Here is a 16,946-nt window from a genome sequence, read left to right as displayed (position 1 = left end):
TTAACACAACTATTAAGAGCTTTGTAAAGCTGAGGCCCAGTACATCTATGAATATGTGTAGTAGAGGATATTTTTCTATGGCTTTCCCAGGTACTTGCTCTAGTTATTGGTTTTGCCTTATGCCTCTGCCTCAGACCTTTCAAGTACGGAGTAAATGTAAGGGTACTATAAAGAATTCATGAAGAATTAGATTCCATGAATTAGATTTCATATGTATTTTCCATGAGCACTCTGAAGACCACTCATGTTATTAAAAGGCAAGTTTTTATGTACCAGGTGCCATACAGGATCTTACATGATCTCATTGTATACTTGAGACAAACCTATAGATATTTGTTACTTCCATTTTGAAGAGGCAATGAAAGCTTATATATAGTGTTTGATATTTCACATGCTGTTCCATCAATTATATGCCCTATTAGATTCAAGACCCAGATTTTTAGATACCTGTGCACATGACTCTTTACAAAGAGCTAATAGGATGCAACTATCTGCTATTCACCCTTTCCACAAGAGGGAGAAATAAGGTACTGGTTCCCTTCCATCCTGTTCTGTCTCCAGAGGACAATGAGACTAAATGATCCAATATAACTCAGCTCATATCAAGTCCAAAAACACTGGGTGTCGTCATGTCTGGTCACATTAGCTGGAGTGGGAACATGGCACTTCTTCATCTGCAGTCGTTTAATAGCATATGAAGATGAAGCTGGAGATGTGCAATCTTTTGTATTTGTCTCCAGAAGATTCAGATAACTTAGGAGAAGTGCTTTGCTGTGGGTTTTCTGAGATTATGCCGGGAAGTTTTTAGTACTAATCCTGCTACATTTAAATAAAGGCTGCATTTTAAAAGCCCTAGATGTATTAGAAAGAGGTACAGGATATTAGATGCCCAGTTCCCCCTATTTAAATAGAATGACTGTTGTATGGCATAAGATTTAGGCATTATGACAAAAGGCTGTGACAGAAGGTCCTACTCATTTCCCTCAGTATCAGTGCCATGAACAGATTTGATCATACCTTCATTTGCTCCAATACTCAGGCTTAGTCAAATGACTCAGTTTTTAAAGACTTCTCTAGAATATTTTCCTAAACTCAAGATTAGTAGATTGATCACATTTGGCACTAAGATTATGTTCATAAATGCCCTCCTCATCTTCTGAAAATTGTTACATTCAATTTGGCACTGGCCTCTAGGGTCCTTGATAAGGAAAGGCTTATCCCTCATCCCCAAACAATGAACATTAACAAAATAAGAGGTGATCCAACAAGTCCTGGGATTACACATAGATTATAAGGATATAGATTTGGGGCTAGAGGTTTAAGCTAAACGTTAGAGAAAGCTTGTGCTATTCCAAGTTTCCCAATATTTGTTTTTAAAAGTATGAGGCTTATGTTTTAGCTTTTAGTCATCAGCTTCCATAGATTGTATTTTTAAGTATTAGTAACTTATTTTTAATTTAATATCACTAGCCTTTAGATTGTTACGGTTTAACTGACGAAGTGAAGTGACTTTAAGCCATTTCAATGATTCTGGAGCACTAGGATTGGGAAAGGTTATTTCACTGTTAACACATTCCGTTTTTTTCTGGTTGATCTGTAGTATTTCTCATTATGGAACCTGTTAAAGTGTATTGAGAGTTGAATCATAATAGAAATAACAGGAACTCTCCAAAATCTGGATTCATTTCAAGGTTTGTATCAACCACAGGGCTTCCTTTATCCTTGTCACCTTTTATCCATGTAGTATTCAACCCCCTTTAAGGATTCCATTGTTACATTCTCTATGCCATTATTTATGAGATCTCCTGGTGTCCCCGCCCCCCCCCCCTTCCTGACCCAAGTTAATCCTATTAGAAAGAGATACAGGATATTAGATGCCCATTTCCCCTTATTTAAATAGTAAAATGACCTGGTTTGAGAACTTTAAGAACTTATTCCAAGTTTCATTAAAGTTTCTCACACTTAGGTTTTTTTTTTTTTTTGGGCGGGGGGGAGGACAGGGTGAAGTAATTAGAAAACCTTGCCAACAGTTGAGCTGTCCAGACTTTTACTAACAGAATTTGTGATTGGTCTTCAAGGCTTTAGAATTCTTTCTAGAAATTGTGCTTTATAATGATTTTCAAGGAGAGGCTAGAGGTTTGGGCATTTGGTACAGTGGTTAAGACACTGTTGGGATGCCTACATCCTACCTAGGAGTGCCTGGGTTTGAGTAGCAATTCCACTTCTGATTCCAGCTTCCTGCTAATGCATACACCAAGAGACAGCAGTGACAGCTCAAGTACTTGAGTCCTGTCACCTATGTGGGAGACCCAGTGAGTGTTCTGGGTTCTTGGTTTTAGCCTGACCCAGACCTTGCTGTTTTGAAAATGTGAGAATCAAGTCTATGTATTTTAACACTTATTAGAAATACAGGGAGAAATCTAAAAAAAAAGACAAGTTGTATGCCATAAGTGAAGGGTATAAATTAGCCTTCCTGTGCTCTGTATACTTATCCTACTTAGTTTTAGGATGTTAAACAGGGAAGAAAAGGCAGATGTTATACAAAATCTCAAACCCTGACTGCCTGTATAGCAGATTTGGATTTCCTTTGCATGGATTTTTCCCATGTTCAAAAAGAAAGGACGGTATGATTGCCTTTAGACCTCTATACCCACACTTCAGGCAGGGCAAAGAAATTTTAAGAGTCTCTTATCAGAACCTTTTTCTGTCATTACTGTTTTGTATGCCCCATAGCCATAGAATAGTCACTTGGGTTGAGCACCTGTCTTAAGAATATGGAGAAGCCTCTCTCGGATCTGCTTTGTACGGACAGCATAGACAACTGGGTTGAGGATGGGTGGGATGAGGAGATAAAAGTTGGCCAAAAGGATATGGATATGGGGAGGCACATTATGCCCAAAGCGATGGGTGAGAGAGGAGACAGCAATAGGAATATAGAAGATGAGGATGGCGCAGATATGAGAACCACATGTCCCTAAGGTTTTAAGCCTAGCTTCAGGGGTAGTCAACCCCATTATAGCCCTGAAAATCATCACATAGGAGGCAGTGATGGCTAATGAATCTAGGATTAACACAAGGAAGCCTATTCCCATTCATATAAGTTGTTGACCCTTGTGTCACCACATGCCAAGGTGACCACAGCCATGTGCTCACAGTAGGAATGGGTAATGATTTGGGTCCGATGAAGGTGCAGTCTCAGGCGAATCAGTAGGGGTAGAGGTCCAATATAGAGTATCCCCCGGAGGAGGGCAGCCAGTCCCAAACGTCTCACTACCGCATGGGTGAGTATGGAGGTATGGTGGAGTGGGTCACAAATGGCCACATAGCGATCAAAAGCCATGGCAAGGAAGATGCCCGACTCAGCAGTGGCAAAGCAGTGGATGAAGAACATCTGGGTCAAGCAAGCATCCAAGGCAATGTTACAGGCACCGAACCAGAAGATGGCCAGTAGTTTGGGAATGGTAGAGGTTGAGAGGACCAAGTCAATGACTGCCAACATGCACAGAAAGAAGTACATAGGCTGATGCAGACTCCTCTCCATCTTTACTACTCCAAGGATAGTGATGTTTCCCATCAGAGCCACCACGTACATGGAAGCAAAGGGGATGGAGATCCAGATGTGTAGGGACTCCAGTCCTGGGATGCCAGTGAGCCAGAAAGAGGTAGGTACAAAGCAGGCATTATAAGAGGTAAACATATTTGGGAGTGTGTGGTACCCAGAGGAGAGGAATTTTCAGTTGTAGATTTCTACTCTTGTTTAAGATTCTGCCTCTGACAACTGTAAATTATCTTTGCTTCCATTCTGAGCAACTGGCAGCACCTAGGATAAACAGAAGTTATGAAATACATATTCAAGCTAGTATTCAGAAGAGTTGTGATGATATCCACTGTTAAAATGTAGGAACAGGAACATTAATAATTTCTACTAAGCTGCCTTACTACATTGGGGAATTCCCCAGAATTATGCTTGCCCTTTGACCTAATAATTTTGGAAAACATTTCCAGAATGAAATGGAAGATGTAGAAGAGGTCTACGTTTAACAGTTAAATGTAAGCCATGTAGTGTGTTTAGACTGGCACCTGCATTTGCTCATCACTGACCAATATAAATATCTGCTGACTAGCCATTTACAGTGACTATTATACTAAGAATTAGAGCAATGTTAGAATAAGGCAGTTTTAATTCTAGTACAACCAATGTGTTAGAATTGTACTGATATTTTCAGGATAAGCAATAAACCAGGAAATATATAGTATCAAAAAAGAGGTAGAAAAAACTGATTTAACTTCATAAGTTTGTGATCCTAAGATATCTGGAAAGTTTGTTGATTTGGGATATATAGGAGCTTTTGATTTTCATACATGCATATTTTGCCTTTGAAAAGTCTTATAGTGGTCAACCTGATAATATGAAATTTAACAAGTTACTGATAGAAGTGTTTATGTTTTCTGTGGTTTTAACACTGGTTTGTTTGGATTGTCAACTGAAGCAAACTTCAGAAGATTTAGCACAGACCTAACTTTTTCAAAGGAAAAGCTCCTTAAGTTTACCAAGATTTTCTGGCTACCGAGGATGAACAAAGTTCCTGAAGCCTTACTCTGAGAACAGACTTTGACATTAGACTTCATTAAAATTTGCTGGTGAGAATCTGGGCATCACCTATAGAAGGTATATCTTTGATATGAACCAATTTTACTAGACATTTTTGTCCATTATCTGAAGACATAGGCTAAGAATGGATATATATAAGGCAGTGAGATGTTTCTTACTAATACCCTTGCTTGGTCTATTTCTTAAGGTAGGGACATCAGCACAAAAGCACTAGTTATTTCTTGCGTTTCAGATGCCTCCAAGAATGCAGCAATGAATGCTGTTCCTTTATATTCCTGGGGTACAGAATCTGCAAGTACAGAGACATTCCTGTCCTTGTCTGACTTACGCTTGCCTCCCTGATCTCTCTCATTCAGTTCCCAGGAGAGTCAGCAAGTATCCACACAGCTGTATTTAGAAGTTTAACTACCACCTTTGTCTTTACTGGGGCTAGTTTTGTCCAAATTTTAAGGTCCATCCCAGATCACTGCTTTTCAACGTTCTCTGTATCTCTAATGCATTCCGGAATGGGTAGGGAAGGGGAAGAGAACATAATGAGATTTCAGGGACTGGCGCTATGGCATAGTGGGTAAAGCTGCCGCCTGCAGTGCCGACATCCCATATGGGCAACAGTTTGAGTCCCGGCTGCTCCTCTTCTGATCCAGCTCTCTGCTATGGCCTGGAAAAGCAGAGGATGGCCTAAGCCCTTGGGCCCCTGCACCCATGTGGGAGACCCGGAAGAAGCTCCAAGCTCCTGGCTCAGCAAACCTCTGGCCATTTGGAGAGTGAACTAGTGGATGAAGACATCTGATTCTGCCTCTTTCAAGTAAAATAAATCTTTAAAAATATATAGCTATGAAATTTCCTTGTCTCAAGCCCATGCACATATTAAATTTTAGGTAGTCTCGTGAATAGCAATTGCCTTTCCATGGTAATTAAGCATGAAAATGGTGCCTGTGGGGTCCTAAGCCAGGTTCCAGAACCATTAAGTTTTTATTCATGTGCTTACTTCCTGGTGAGACACCAAATGGGTGAAAAGGAACATGCTTATTATGTGAACCATTATATTTTATGTTAACCAATTCTTTCAATTCTGTGGATTGGGAACTTCAATATGCAGATAAATGATATCTTCACCCATGTTATTTCCTCAGAGTTCAAATGTAAGATTGCTTCTCTGGATCTACAAGCTAGGAATGGCAAGGTTCTGGGAGACAGTACCACATGGCTATTCAGGGCAACACTTTGCCATCTAAGAAGCCAGGCCCGAGTCACTTAGAAGATTATGTAACCTCTAGAATCCCTCCCTCCTTCACATGCTTATTGCAAGAAGTACATAGAATGCATGAAACTCTTGGCAGACAGCAGCAGTTGCCTTTCCCCAAATTCTTAGTGTTCAATATGGAATGTGCATTCTAGAAATTGGAATATTTGTTTGTTGCATGGGACATCTTAGAGAATGCCTCAGGAGTGTAGGGATTGAATAGCTGGGAAAGGGATTTAAAGTGAATACTGGCCAATTCGATTTTGTCACAAAGATGTATGAAATATTATTCTCAAAATATTGGAGCCTTGTCCTAAAGCAGAAAGATGCCAAGTTGTAGGGTAAGTCAAGGCAGTGACCACTCAATCTGTCCAGAGAGTGGCTTTAAATCTAGTTTCTAACAGATTTGTGCCAAATGTGACACAGCCAATGAAGCTATAGGACTTTTTATTTATTTATTTTTTTGACAGGCAGAGTGGACAGTGAGAGAGAGAGAGAGAAAGGTCTTCCTTTGCTGTTGGTTCACCCTCCAATGGCCGCCGCGGCCAGTGTGCTGCGGCCGGTGCACCGCGCTGATCCGATGGCAGGAGCCAGGAGCCAGGTGTTTTTCCTGGTCTCCCATGGGGTGCAGGGCCCAAGTACTTGGGCCATCCTCCACTGCACTCCCTGGCCACAGCAGAGAGCTGGCCTGGAAGAGGGGCAACTGGGACAGAATCCGGTGCCCCGACCGGGACTAGAACCCGGTGTGCCAGCGCCGCAAGGCGGAGGAGTAGCCTAGTGAGCCGTGGCGCCGGCTGCTATAGGACTTTTAGTCTAGTCAAATAATGCTGATCATTTATATAAAAACAACATCCAGCAAGCTAATAATTGTTATCTTAAGGGGTGGTCTGAACTAGATCATAGCACCTAAGTTATATCATTTTATGTAGGGCATTCTAGAGGAATATTTGCCAAGTGAGCCCATTCAAGGGCACCCTTATCTGGAGACCAGCTACATGCCTGTGAGCCCAGGGAAGTCATTCTGATGGTGGGCCCAAGGCTTCTGAAACAAACATTTTGTATATTAACAAACATGGATTAGAAGATAGTTTCAAATATTTACTAAGTTTGTTTCTGGCTCTGATTTTAGGCAACGTAATTCCTGCATTTTAAGACTTACTGGTCTCTGAAATGGAATGGAGGAAGTTGGTGGTGGTGGGGAGGATACCTTAGAACTTTTCTATGTTATACATTATTAGACCATTCATAAGTATGTGTATGCATGTGCAGACACACACACAGGGGGCTACGCATTAGGATGCCTGGCTTCTGAACAGGCACTGTACTTTCTCTAGCTTCTCACACCCTGTTCTTTATTCCCTTGTGAAGATAGCACTATCTCTTTATGACCTTGGTTGACTCCATACCCTTTTCCAACTGTATGACTAGTTTCTTAAACATGGCTCAAGGAGATCTGGTGATGGAATAAGGACCAAGTCTGGAGAGAGGGTTGCAAGATTTTGGGTCAGAAGAACAAGAAGGCCCCGTAAGCCTAAAATGCCTCAATCTTTGCTCTCCTGTTCTGAGGGATGTTCTTAGGCAACCATTTCCTCTACCTTGTGGCTTCCATTCTTTGACTTGTAAAAGCCAGACCAAGATATACAACTTATTTCCTATACTTTTGACTACACTCATAAGGAACGGAAGCCCTGGACAGAATACCAATGTAGTTTCTAGAACTTGGAGTGCTCTTCCAAGGACTTTGTACTTACCCATGGGGGTGGGCTGCTAGGTAGGCTCTTTTTCCTATAGTCCTAACTTATCTGGATGCTGGATAAGCTTAGCTGAAAATAAAGAGACCATATTCTTGCTCACTCCCTTCTGTCTTCCCTTTTTATATAGGTTCTAAAAATAGCCAGTTACTTCCCAAGGGTTGTATAGAGAAACTGGCATGCTTCCCTCTGGACTTTGTTACCTTATTGAGAGCAATAGTCACTTTCCATCCACTATACCTCAAGGATTAGAGAAGATTGCTGTGTTCCTGCTTGGCCCCAGTTGCCGACTATCCTCCTTTGGGCCCGAGGTACTCCAGGGTTACTAAAAGGATGTTAAGAATACACAGAGGTGTGTACACATCAATGGTCTTAAAGAAGTTTATGAAAAATGCATATTATGAAAAACTGCATGCATATAAAATTTTTCGCACCTAAACAAACTTTTAATTCCATTTTTCCACAGACTTTCTGAAGTACGCTCATATATATGGGAACTATATCATAAAGAATACAACGGTCAAAAAAAAAAAAAAAAGAAAACAGAGGTGGTGGAAAAACTGATACTTTGTTTCTGTAGGAGTACATAAAACAAGGCTATTCAAATTAGATAAAAATGAGTCAAAGTATAAGCAGAATAAGCTACTATCAAATTTTGTAATTATGAGTTTTGTTATTTCATCCGAACTCCCCAGAATTGTGAAGTTTAGTTTGTGCCAGTTATAATCACTGAACCAAAGTGGCACAGATACACTTGCTAATATTTTCCTGCCCAAGTTTAGATAAATTCCAGAGTAGAAGTTACTAGCTTTTAGAATCCTATTTTTCAAAAGCATTCTTCTAGTTTTTAGCTCAGCATGAAGTGGTTTGTGAAATTGTCTTGTAGTTTTAAAGATTACATACATGAGTGAAGAATCATTTTTAGTTTGATTTTTGTAAAATGAATGTTCTATTTGTTTAATTTTATTATTTTTATTTAGTAAATATAAATTTTCAAAGTACAGTTAATGGATTACAATGGCTCCCCCCCCATAATTTCCCTCCCACTCACACCCCTCCCATCTCCTGCTCCCTCTCTCATTCCATTCACATCAAGATTCATTTTCAATTATCTTAATATATACTGAATTGATCTTTTGTATATAAAGTAAAGATTTCATCAGTTTGCACCCACACAGAAACACAAAGTATAAAATACTGTTTCAGTACTAGTTATAACATTACTTCACATTGGACAACCTATTAAGGACAGATCCCACATGAGAAGTAAGTACACAGTGACTCTATATTTGAATAGATATTGTGACCAGTGTATTTTGAAGGTCTTCATTTGTTCTATTAGGTTACTAACATTACTAATATGTATGAAGAATGGTTTCAGAAAATTACGGTAACTTCAAGGTTCATGGAAAACATGTTCTAAAAAACTACAGTTGGGTTTCAAAATTTTGCACCCAAATTTATAGAATTTTAATCCATGACTCAATATTCCATCTTGATGAGTTCCTTCAGTTAGATCCTCATTACTCAGACAATACTTTTTCTGTACCCTCACTGTGTCAACTTCACTGGCCTATTTACCAAGTTTTCCTTCCTTCCTTTTATGTCTCCTCCATATTGCTCAGAATACTGTTTTTATGTTTATGCTCTAGCACTTTAGGAATTTTGGTTCAGAAAAGTCTATGAAGAGGTCTCCTTTGACTCATTGATCATTCAGGATTGTTTACATTTCTGCATATTTGAGCTTTCTGGTTTTGTGCCCATTATCGACTTCAGGTTCATATTACTGTGGTCAGAAGACATGCTTGAAAGTAGCCTGGCTCTAGGCATCCATTGGAGTGAACTTTAAGCCTGAATCTGCAGAAGCAATCCTAATTCAAAAAGCCCTGGTCCATGAATGCCAATATAGTGTTGGGCCACTGGAACTGTCTAATTCATATTTACCAATTTTATTTTATATTATGTTGTTTATGTTGATGAGTAACTAGCTCTTGAGCTTTTTAAAAACAGTTTTGAGCTCCTTAGTCTATATGCGTTGATAAGGATAAATGGTAGTAACATCAGCACAGCCTTTAGTGACCCAATAGCAAGAGTTTTGCTTCCTGTTTCTGTAACTTTAAGGTAGGCTGGCCAGGAATTTAGACCCAAGGGGTAGACTGTTTCTGGAAGAAGCACTGATTCCATTGAGACTGCTACCTGGCCACTTTAAGTTCATGTCTCTGAATCAAGTTAAGTAGGGGGTTACTATGGTGAGTAAATCAAGATTACCAGGGAGAAACTGGACTACCACTACCAGGGGCCTCTAGTATAGCCAGGCCCTGCAATTAAGGTCAACAGAAAGCAATCTAATTCAGGAAGGACTGCTGATGGCCCAGACTCTAGGAGTTACTCCACCAGGTGTGGAACTATGAGAAGTTGACAGTGCTTGCTGATGGCAAAGGAAACACAGATGGATGGTAGAAGGGTAGTATAAATATCAGAAAGCTACATGATCAGTTATGGTCCTCACTTTGATGATGAATATGCTCATGTTAGGATATTGCTTTGTTTTTGTCCCCCTATCATAACACCCTACTGGATTTGTGCCATAGAACTTAAGCATTCTTCACTTTATATCATGGTATAAGTAGTGGGATAAAAGTAATTCAAGAACTTTGCCTCCTATTCTGTAGAAAGTAGGTTTTTGGTTGTACATTAGTTGTATTAAGTTAGGCAGCATTATGATAGTCTTTATTTGAAAATTAGGTTGTATTCCAAGAGGTATATGGGTAACAAGCTTATGACAAGGGGGTAGATTTGTCACGGTCAGTTTTATGTGTAAACTTGTCAGGATGTGTAGATATAAAGTCAAGCATTATTCTGTCTGTGGGTTGTTTTGGAATAAGTTAACATTCAAGTTGGTAGACAGGGTAAAGTAAATTGCCCTTCCTAATGTGGGTGGAACTTACCAGTTGAAGGCCTGACAACAAAAAGGCTGACCATAAGAATTTGGCTTTTGAATGCCAACAATAGTTTTTGTCCTTACATTGGGACTGGAAATGAAACATCAACTCTGAGTCTCAGGACTTAGTCTGTAGACTGGAACAAAAACCATTGGCTCTCAAGGTTTTTAGCTGGCCAACTTGCCCTGGAAGCTTTAGGATATGCCAGCCTCCAGAATTGTTTGTAACAATTCCTTTTAAGCCTTTCTTTACACACGTGTTTTGTAGAGTTTCCTTGGGGAACCCTGCCTGATGAGTGTTACTTAACATTGCTCGTGACAATCTCAAATTGTCGATTTAAATAGCTACATGTACAAATGATCATGTAACCGATGTTGATTGCCTTTTTACTTCCAATGTTAAGGTTCTTAGAAGCTTAACCTTCCCCTCTGTAGGTCTTTCAAGCAAACCTTGAGTAAAATGTTTAGGTGGCTTAACTATAAGGATGTGTGACCTTGAACATATTTTTCAAACTCTCAAGTTCTAATAACTTCGAAGATATTTGGGATGTATAGGACAAGACAACCGTTTTAAGACACTTTAAATATAAAGGGCACAAATTAAGTGTGGTATCTTTCTCCATTTCTTTACTAACAATAAAAAATTGAAGTAGCTATATTTTTAGCCAAAGCAGACTTTACTTGGCCAGTTAAAATCCTGAGTGAGACACCACATTCCAGTGTGCCTGTGTTTGAATTACAGCTCTGCTTCTGATTCTAGTTTCCTGATAATGCAGATCTTGGGAGTCATCAGGTGGTGGTTCAGGTGGTTGGCAACCTGGCACCTACATGGGAGATCTGGATTGAGTTCTTACCTCCAGCTTTGGTCTGGTCCAACAGCAGCTTGGAGTTCTGGCTGCCTCTCAAAAGTAATAAGCTCGTGTCAGAGAAAGGACAATTAGGAGGCATTAATGAGGTCAATTATCTGGAAAGATGTCATTAATGTGTCTGTACTTAACAGTAAGTCAAAATATACAAGGCAAGAACTGATAGAACTACAAGAAAACAAATACAGATCCACCATCATAGATTGATTTTAGCACTTCTTTATCAGTAAGTGGAAGATCCAGTAGGCAGAACACACACCAGTAAGGACATGGTTGAATTGATCAACACTTTTAGTCAACTGTATCTAACTGATAGGATGTCTTACCTACTGAATGTTGCTCAATCTCACATTGAAAACTGGTCAAGTTAGACCACATTCTGAACTATAAAATATGTTTAAAAGACTGAATGTCATTAGTATGCTCAGAATTCAACTAGAAGACTAGAGGAGAATAGGGACAGCTATCAGATAGTGGGTTTGAGAAGATCCAGAAGTCAGACAGCTAGGGAGTTAAATGGCTTGTTCACAGTCCTGAGACCTCCACTCTTGACAGGAACAAGGGTGAAGTGGAAGGCTTATCCAGGTTAAAAAGCTCTCAGTTTTCTTCAGTATATTTTAAATGGTCCTCGAGTAAGTTATACCATTTAGTCATTTTTTTTTGATACAAGTAGAAAGAAGTCCAGAACACAGTAGTATAGGGCAGCTCCAGATTTGATTAACAATTTTTATTTGAAATTTACAGAGAGGTAGAGACAGAGGTCTTCCATCTGCTGGTTCACTCCTCAAATGGCCACAACAACTGAAGCTGAGACAATCCAAAATCAGGAGCTTCTTCTGGGTCTCCCAGATGAGTGTAGGGGCCCAAGGATTTGGGCCATCTTTACTGCTCTCCCAGGCCATAGCAGAGAGCTGGATTGGAAGAGCAGCAGCTGGGACTAGAACTGGTACCCATATAGGATGCCAGTGCTGCAGACAATGGCTTTAACCTGGTGTACCATAGCAGGAGCCCCAACTTGTTTTCTGTTGAGGTATATGGGGCATGAGATGATCAGCTGCCACCACAGAGCTTCTTCTAACCCTAGACATTAATATAAGTACATTCTTGGAGCATGATATTTAAAGTATTTATACAGGAACTCTTGTTTTGGGGATACAATGTAGTGTTATGGAAAGTTTAGAGTCTACTTTTAGGGTTTTACCTACTGTATAAATCTTAGGCAAATTACTTTGGCTCTCTGTGCCTGTTCTCATGTGAAGAATAGATTAAAGGAGCTCATGTGTCTTGTCTTTTTATGTAATAAGGAGAAAAAGATCCTCTGGTCATCACGCCTAGAACAGCAGCACAAGACAGAAAAGAGATGAGAGCAAGAGAAGAGGAACCCCCTTGGTGATGCTAGCATATGGATTTTTTTAACGTTTATTTAATGAATATAAATTTCCAAAGTACAGCTTATGGGTTACAATGGCTCCCCCCCCCCCCATAACGTCCCTCCAACCCGCAACCCTCCCCTTATCCACTCCCTCTCCCCTTCCATTCACATCAATATTCATTTTTGATTCTCTTTATATACAGAAGATCAGTTTAGCATACATTAAGTAAAGATCAACAGTTTGCTCCCACACAGAAACATAAAGTGAAAAATACTTTGAGTACTAGTTATAGCATTAAATCTCAATGTACAGCACACTAAGGACAAAGATCCTACATGAGGAGTAAGTGCACAGTGACTCCTGTTGTTGACTTAAATTGACACTCTTGTTGATGGCATCAGTAATCACCCTAGGCTCTTGTCATGAGCTGCCAAGGCTATGGAAGCCCCCTGAGTTCACTGACTCTGATAATTTTTAGACAAGGCCATGGTCAAAGTGGAAGTTCTCTCCTCCCTTCAGAGAAAGGTACCTCCTTCTTTGATGACCCATTCTTTCCACTGGGATCTCACTCGTGGAGATCTTTCATTTAGGTTTTTTTTTTTCCCCTCCCAGAGTGTCTTGGCTTTCCATGCCTGAAATACTCTCATGGGCATTTCAGCCGGATCTGCATGCCTTAAGGGCTGATTATGAGGCCAGAGTGCTGTTAGGACATTGCTAGCATATGGATTTCATTTAGTGACTAAAATTTAAAGTAGTATCAGGGTGATATGAACACTTCTAGAAGTTTGTGAGGGAAATGTAATGAAAAGTTTATTTTGGTACAAAAGTAATCTTGAAACCCATGTAGATTTTCATAAATGTCAAGGACCCTCTCATAAAACACATTTGCTAAGCTGTTTTGATACCAGAATTGGCTAGAATTCAGGTATATCTAGCTGAGTCTTAGTATTTTAGAGAAGTTCACAAAAGGTAGGTGTTATGAAAGTTATGCATGGATTTCAGGGTTTACAAATTTTAATTGTTTTTCCCCATGAAGTTTTGAGGTGCCTTCATATACTTGAAGGGGATTGTCACCAATCTGTGGATACATGGTTGCTGCAATCTCTAACAAACCTCCATGTCCTGGGATGTATACACAGGAATAGACATCAACCGGTCTAGGAATGGATCTAGGCAGAGGTTATAGATTGGTTGGGTCGATGGTCAGGAGTGAAGTTTGTTGGTGGGATGAAGGACAGAGTGGGAGTTGTAAAACTCAAAAGGAGAGGGGCTGGCGCTGTGGTGTGGTGGGTAAAGCAACTGCCTGCAGTGCCAGCATTCCATATGGGCACTGGTTCAACTCTCAGCTGCTCTACTTCAATCCCGCTCATACATGCCTGGGAAAGCAGTGGAAGTGCTTGGGCCCCTACATCCACGTAGGAGATCCAGATAGAGCTCCTGGCTCTGGCCTGCCCAGTCCTGGCCACTGCGGCCATTTGGGGAGTGAACCAGCAGATGGAAGACTTCTTTCGTCCTTTGACTCTTCTTCTAACTCCACCTTTCCAATAAATCTTTTTAAAAGATTTATTTGAAAGTTGCCGGCGCCGTGGCTCAATAGGCTAATCCTCCGCCTTGAGGCGCTGGCACACCGGGTTCTAGTCCTGGTTGGGGCGCCGGATTCTGTCCCGGTTGCCCCTCTTCCAGGCCAGCTCTCTGCTGTGGCCTGGGAGTGCAGTGGAGGATGGCCCAAGCCCTTGGGCCCTGCACCCCATGGGAGACCAGGATAAGCACCTGGCTCCTGCCATCGGATCAGCGTGGTGCACCGTCCGCAGCGGCCATTGGAGGGTGAACCAACGACAAAGGAAGACATTTCTCTGTCCCTCTGTCCACTCTGCCTGTCAAAAAAAAAAAAAAAAAGTCCGTGAGAGAGAGACTTCCATCTGATGGTTCACTCCCCAGTTGGCTGCAACGGCTGGAGCTGTGCCAATCTGAAGCCAAGAGCTTCCTCTGAGTGTCCCACACAGGTGCAGGGGCTCAAGGACTTGGGCCATCATCCACTGCTTTCCCAGGCCATAGCAGAGAGCTGGATTGGAAGAGAAGCAGCCAGATCTCGAACCAGCACCCATATGGGATGCTGCCGCTTCAGGCCAGGGCATTAACTCACTGAACCACAGTTCTGGCTCCTCAAGTAAGTCTTAAAAGAAAAAACTCAAAAGCAGAGAAGTTTTAGTGGGGCATCTAGGATCAAATGAATGGAAGAAACTAAGGGCTAAGCATAAGATTGGATAAGAACACAATCTAGTAGTTTAGAACTGGCAATCAGGTATGGGCTTGTGTTTGCACTCTTATCATGGTAGATGAAGAGCTCAGGTTTGATCCAAGAGACCAAATCCTGGCCCTATGTTACAAAGCTAGGAGTTTTTCAGAAAGATTCTTTACCTGTCCAGGCATCAATATTTCCATTTATGGGTGAGAAGGGTTGAGTGTCAGAAGTGATGTATACTAAACATTGAAATGGTGTTTATGCCCATATATTAGTATCTGGATTAACAAGTTTAGGATTCTATTTTTTCCTAGAATTATGTGTGTACAGTGGCTTGAGAACTAAACTCATTAATAGAGATGAGAGTCTAATAGTCTATCTAAGTAGAAATGTATCATTTTTGGCCTGACTGGCACATTTTCTTTGGAGTTAATTTCTTAGTTTTTAAAGTGGTTTGGGGGAAAAGAGAAGTCTCCATCGAATCACTTTCTCCACCGCTTGCCAAATGACAATACAGCCAGGACCGAGTTATGTTGAAACTGGAATCTGGACCTTGATCTGGGTCACCCATGTGAGTGTCAGGGACCCGAGTACTTAAGCCATCACCCAATGTCTCTAGGTCGTGCATCAGGAAGAAGATGGAGTTGTGGAGCTGGGACTCATACTGAGGCTGTGTGTGCGTCCCAATGGTAGCTTAATTATTGCCCCAAATGCTTATACCTTTGATTGACCTATGTGGTGAGCCAAGTTGTAAAAGTGTTGATCAGAAGAAGACAAAGCTGGGTAGGCAAATTCAAATGAAAGTTTAGGATGTTTAGTGACATCAAGTTCAATGTTTTATTTTAGAACACAGTCTGCCACTGGTGTCTGTTTTGGGACCAGAGCATCTTCTCTTCAGAAGTGTTAGAATGGCCACCACCATTGCTTCTCAGCCTTTTGGCTAAGATCAAGTGTAGAATGGCCACTAACAATGTTTGCTTCTGACTCAGATCTGTTTAAGGCTGAATAGATCTTAAAATCTAATGTCAAAAGATATTATTCTATGAGGCAAGGTAATGTCTTTCTTCCACATGTTATGTAACATACACTTTTACATCAGTTGAAGATCAAAATAGCAATGCATTTCTATAACATTAAATGTAATAAAGTACATTAATATTCAGTTTAATGTCACAAGACTTCCATGTATAAAAAATTTCCCCTAATAAACTACCAAAGGCCAGAGCTTACTGATTGGGTTGGCAAATAAACAAGTTCCAAAAGTTAGATATAACCTCCAAATTGGGGTGAACAGAATCATGTGTATCAGGACATTGTGTTACCCCTTAAGTATGTTTTTTGTGCTAACATCAAGAAGTGAGCAGGTGTAGAATGGCATATCTTTCAGTTGAGGGTATAGCATGCACAGCCATGGAGGTAAGAGTGAGTCCTATATGTTTCAGAATGTGAAGTTCTAGACTGAGATTTCAAGCTTTCCCCTGCTGTTTTATAGATGTAGGATCCTTTGAAATGGGAGTGGAGGACAATGCAAGAAACTTCCTGTAGTGATTACACCAAATTAGTCCCCTCCATGACCATATTAGTCCCTGTCCTGAAGGAGAAAACTATGTTGTTTCTCCCAGGCTTATGAGAATTCCTTCCTCAAGACACAGAATAGCAACAATGGCGATAATGCTGTTTGAGCAACTGTTACGTTTGTCTTATTAGCACTTTTATGTACAGTATCCAAGCTATACCAACTACTTGAGTATTATTCGCATTATACACTTGAAATGGAGATGGACTAACTTTGCAGAGGATGGAACTGGACTAGCTTTGAGGCTCTAGATTGTAAATATTACTGCTCTGTTAGGTACCTTAAGGTACGATCTTGCCAACCCATCCCACTTAGGATATTCTAAGAAACCCTGGTTCCTCA

General features: G+C 40.6%; 1 protein-coding gene and 1 pseudogene across 1 annotated transcript; one reads left to right on the top strand and one right to left on the bottom strand.

The window, feature by feature from the left end:
- Positions 1-2,744: 2,744 nt before the first annotated feature.
- Positions 2,745-3,810, bottom strand: LOC100346594 (olfactory receptor 52M1). Its single transcript, XM_008267860.4, is given in 2 exon segments — positions 2,745-3,094; positions 3,097-3,810. Coding segments are annotated over 2 exon segments (951 nt in total). The 5' UTR covers positions 3,698-3,810.
- A 12,138-nt stretch (positions 3,811-15,948) lies between these two features.
- On the top strand, positions 15,949-16,119 carry LOC138847722 (U2 spliceosomal RNA; annotated as a pseudogene).
- The last annotated feature ends 827 nt before the right edge of the window (positions 16,120-16,946 follow it).

Source organism: Oryctolagus cuniculus, chromosome 1, assembly GCF_964237555.1.
Source record: "Oryctolagus cuniculus chromosome 1, mOryCun1.1, whole genome shotgun sequence".
NCBI lineage: Eukaryota > Metazoa > Chordata > Mammalia > Lagomorpha > Leporidae > Oryctolagus > Oryctolagus cuniculus.
Note: the sequence above shows the minus strand (reverse complement) of the source record. Positions and strands in the feature narration are given on the sequence as shown.